At 47.5% G+C, this 2,222-nt stretch overlaps 1 protein-coding gene across 1 annotated transcript; it reads right to left on the reverse strand.

Annotated features, from left to right (window-relative positions):
* Nucleotides 1-916: 916 nt before the first annotated feature.
* PPTG_08618 (hypothetical protein) lies at nucleotides 917-1,909 on the reverse strand (the record flags this gene model as incomplete). Its single annotated transcript, XM_008902740.1, has 5 exons — nucleotides 917-1,128; nucleotides 1,192-1,380; nucleotides 1,444-1,484; nucleotides 1,563-1,675; nucleotides 1,703-1,909. The coding sequence occupies 5 exons, from the start codon at nucleotides 1,907-1,909 to the stop codon at nucleotides 917-919; spliced, it is 762 nt and encodes a 253-aa protein (XP_008900988.1).
* Nucleotides 1,910-2,222: the final 313 nt, after the last annotated feature.

Here is a 2,222-nt window from a genome sequence, read left to right on the forward strand (position 1 = left end):
TGGGTGGGCAGTCAATAACTTATCTCTATCTCCACGTAAGACGACATTTCCACCGTTCCTGTAGCGTTTCACTTTCGGAACTATTGCTTCGTGTTTCAGACAGAATCTGCTTGATATCGTTGGTGGAGAGTGAATTCAGTGGCAGACGAGCGAGTGCAAAGTTCGCATCTCTATGGTACCGCTGGATCGATTGCATACGTTTTGAGTGGCCCACCACCACAAAGTAGACCATAGGAGAATTCATCCAGGCTACCAAAACGTGTTTGGCGAACTCGATGAACAGATTTAGAGAAGCCTTTTCTCCAAGCGGATCTTCAAAGCCTCGGCCTGCTTCGTCAAGTATTATAAATAAAGGACCAATGGCTTTTGCCAAACGCTTCACAAAGTCGTATGACGTACGTTTCGCTTTCAGGGCCAGCACAGCAGTTTGGATGCTCATAGGATCGAGTTGCTCGATAATTACCTTCAGGATTAGAGTGTTTACTACGTCGAAGCGCGGCTCCTGTCCGGCAAAAGCACCTTGTGCAATATCGACTCTGATGGTCCGGCAACCAGGGCCTCCGAATATGGCATTATTATTTAGTAGACAATGGTAGACAACATACATTATGCGTTATCTCCTCAATACTCTAGCAAATAAATTATGTCATTGTACGATGACGGCAAATAAGTAACGGAGTAATGGAGACCACTAAAATGTATTACCTTAGTTCTCCATTGAAAAGCATGTACATGTGCATCAATCGATGCTGTTGACCGTGCTAGAATCCCATAGTCACGGTCCAAGAATAAGATCATCTCCAGCGTTGCAGGTAGCAACCTGTGCCTTTGGTGGCCAAATGTCACCCACGCCACACTAAAAAAAAGCGTTCCACCACGTTAGACGTTGGTGGAATCGTTTTTAGCTGCTCGTAGGTCACAGCGGGTTCGGCAATCCGGCGGCCTTGCGAAGTCCTTCCACAAACGAAAGATCTTCGTCGTCCGATTTCGCCGTTGCGTCGACGGCCAGCTTTGCGAAAGGACCAAGGGCAGTTTTCTCCGCACGCGTCAGGCGGTCCTGTCGGCCGCTCAGAACACGGACACACCCTGACTCAAAGTCAGGGCTGTGAACGATTTCAGCTCTAGAGCCTATTTAAACATAATATACAATAACATTAGAGCTACAATAAAAACAACTTATCATTAACGTACCGATATGTGTCTCGAACTGTGATTTTAAAGCAATAAGCTCGTCAAACCACTGTCGGACATCCTGCAAATCCACGTCGCGACCTTGAAGCGCCTTGGCGACGAATTCTACGTCCTTGAGCTCCTTAAACAAGCCTCGGAGGCGCTTGTTCGACGCAGGCGAGGTCAGGACCTCCATGATATCGTCATCTTCTGCATCCAAGAATTCGAGTAACTGTAAATAGCGCTTCAACATTCCAAAAGTAGAACTCTAACGGGTGTCCTGACGAATTACAGATCGCAGCTCAGTTATAAGACTATCAAAAAATAAAAAAATAAAAAAAAATGGTTTTAGAAAACAAATATCATCATTCAAATTATAAACAATTACGAACCGACGGTTTGTGGACTGAGTGAGCGTCCTCAACTTGATCATCAATGCCTGAACTGCTGCCAGGTCACCTTCGTGTTGAAGAGGTATTGTTGCACTGCTCGGTGCAATCGGTGACTAGCGCACCCAACAAGGGGTACCCACATGATTGTAGCTAGCAAACGGTTGACCGAGCTGTTGTCTCCTACGATGAAGCGACACTGGTCGAACTGCACTCCGAAGTCTCTTGGCAACATCGTCGCCAAGAACGCGTAGTGCGACCTCATCGTCCGGCTCATTCATGAGCGGAGCCATAGCCAACAATGTGGTAACTAGTACCCCGTTGACCTCGTAACATGCGAACCAGGCCATGTACAGCTTAATACAATGAAGACAGAATTCCGTTTTCCCCAAGCCATGTATATTATCCGCCAGTGGAATCTGCCGCTCGTTCCCCCATACCCCGTCTTGAGTGCCTTGGTATTGAAAAAAGTGGATGTCCAGTAGTTTTGGACTGTGTCGTCGCGATTTACAAACTTCATCTTGCCTTTGCTCAGCGCGTACACCCCCTCCTCCTGCTGGGATTGCAGCCACTTTGGATTGACGCCGAGGGGGCCTCTCGTCTGGACGAGGATGTGTATCTCATCAAGCGCTTTAGCTGTCGCCTGGTCTGGGAAACTATACG

Source organism: Phytophthora parasitica (assembly GCF_000247585.1).
Source record: "Phytophthora parasitica INRA-310 unplaced genomic scaffold supercont2.14, whole genome shotgun sequence".
In the NCBI taxonomy this organism is placed as follows: Eukaryota; Oomycota; class Peronosporomycetes; order Peronosporales; family Peronosporaceae; genus Phytophthora; species Phytophthora nicotianae.